The sequence below is a fragment of the Bos indicus x Bos taurus genome, chromosome 15 (assembly GCF_003369695.1).
Source record: "Bos indicus x Bos taurus breed Angus x Brahman F1 hybrid chromosome 15, Bos_hybrid_MaternalHap_v2.0, whole genome shotgun sequence".
Lineage (NCBI taxonomy): Eukaryota > Metazoa > Chordata > Mammalia > Artiodactyla > Bovidae > Bos > Bos indicus x Bos taurus.
The window spans coordinates 34500454-34502432 of NC_040090.1; the positions used below are offsets into that span (position 1 = coordinate 34500454).

Sequence of the window (1979 nt, forward strand, 5' to 3'; positions counted from 1 at the left end):
CACTTCATTCTTGCCAGTCTTCCTCAAAAATATAACCCAGGCATTCATTTATCCTTTAATTCAATAAATACAGCCAAACACCTAATAAATAGCAAGTGCTATGTTAAAGAAAGGGGATGTAATTGTCAACAATAGATAAAGAATTCATTTCCTCATGAAGATTATATTTAATGAAGATTTTCCAAAATACTTCTATTGTCACTGAATTCCAAACATACTGATAACCCTATTTGCCCCAAATTCTCCTAAACTCCCAGGAAAAGCTTTTTTATGTCCTTTTTTTTTTTTTAAATACATTTGTAAAGTTTGCAAGTAATTCTTTAGAGTTCCTTTTCCATTTAGAATGGCAATTCTCCCCTTGAGCCTTAAATTTTATGAACTTTTCTTCTAAAGCAGAGGCTGAACTTTGTTTAATGAAAAATAAGTCACTGATGTGGTTATTTCTTCCCATGACTGAGAACTTTCTGTGGAAGACGTTGTGTGTCTCATCCCTGTCTTCTTCTTTTCATTATGGGACTTACTTTATGTTCAGTGGCTCATTAGAAAACTATGATGGAGTCTTGCATGCTTTTTCTCTCTCTACCAAAGACTTAACGATCCTGAGCATCTCTGATGCCGGTCCTGTCTGAGCGGAAAAGGTGCAGCATCTTCAGTCGGATCTGCCTGGTCTTAATGGTATAAACCACTGGGTTGAGCAATGGAGGTGTGAGAAAGTGCAGATAAGAGAGCAGCACATGGCTGGAAGGGGAAGCTCGTCTGCCAAATCTGTGGATCATGGACAGGCCAATCATAGGTGTGTAGAAGAGCAGCACAGCACAGATGTGGGAGACACAAGTGTTGAGGGCTTTGAGGCGCTCGGCCTTGGATGCAATGGACAGCACTGTCTGGAGGATGAGCCCATAGGACAGGACAATGAGCACAGAGTCTACCCCCAGTGTGGACAGCACCACAAAGAGACCATAGACGCTGTTGGTGTGGGTGTCAGCACAGGCCAGCTTCATGACATCCGGGTGCAGGCAGTAGGAGTGGGACAGCAGGCGAGTCCTGCAGTAAGGCAGCTGCTTCAGCATGATGGGGGCTGGGATGTGGAGACCGATGCTGCGTACCACAATGACCAGGCCCAGCCTGGCAATCCTGGGACTCGTGAGGATGGTACTGTAGTGCAGGGGCTTGCTGATGGCTACAAAACGGTCAAAAGCCATGGCCAGCAGCACAGAGGACTCCATGATTGAGAAGGTGTGGATGAAGAAGAGCTGGGCCAGACACACATCCAGGGCCACCTCCCTGACTCCCAGCATGTAGATGGAGAGCATGGTGGGCAGGGTGGAGGCAGACAGCCCCAGGTCGGTCATAGCCAACATGGACAGGAAGTAGTACATGGGCTGGTGTAGGGAGGGCTCTGACCTCACCACCCACAGGATCAGGCTGTTTCCTGCCAGAGCAGCCACATACATGGCACAAAGAGGAATGGAGAGCCACGTGTGCCCAGCCTCAAGGCCTGGCAGGCCTGTGAGGAAGAAGGAGGTGCCAGTGTGGTTGGAGTCTGCCATGGTGACCTGAGGGGTGGAACTCCAAAAGTACAATCACATGCCCTAGAATTAAAAGATTACTGGGTCAGAACCTGTTCTGTAAATTAATATATTGAAAAGACACTCCAAAATAATCCTCTGATAATTACAGCCTTTTAATTTTTCCAAGTATTCCCCCTAGTTCATAGATCAGAAACACTTAAAAAAAAAAAAAAAGTGAGTTTGAATTATTAGAAGAAATCATGCATATGTAGTAAGATTGGCTCTGGAGCCACACAACAAAATTTAACCCTAAATCAGAGTTTGAATCATGATTCTTGAAAGGGAGTTAGACCATATTGATTCTAACTCTACATTATACATACTGGGAAATTAAATCCAGGTTCCAATGTAGTCAGTGTGTCTGATCTAAAAGCACAGTTCAGTTTTCCTCACTCCCTGTCAGGATCT

The 1979-nt window shown here is 44.8% G+C and overlaps 1 protein-coding gene across 1 annotated transcript; it reads right to left on the reverse strand.

Moving 5' to 3' along the window:
* Positions 1-440: 440 nt before the first annotated feature.
* Positions 441-1578, reverse strand: LOC113905575 (olfactory receptor 51G2-like). The gene has a single exon (XM_027563087.1). It carries the CDS (start codon positions 1548-1550, stop codon positions 591-593), a length of 960 nt encoding a protein of 319 aa, XP_027418888.1. The 5' UTR covers positions 1551-1578; the 3' UTR covers positions 441-590.
* Between the last annotated feature and the right edge of the window lie 401 nt (positions 1579-1979).

Coding starts and splice junctions, on each gene's coding strand:
- LOC113905575 (XM_027563087.1), bottom strand. CDS start 1,550: ATGGCAGACTCCAACCACACTGGCACCTCCTTCTTCCTCACAGGCCTG.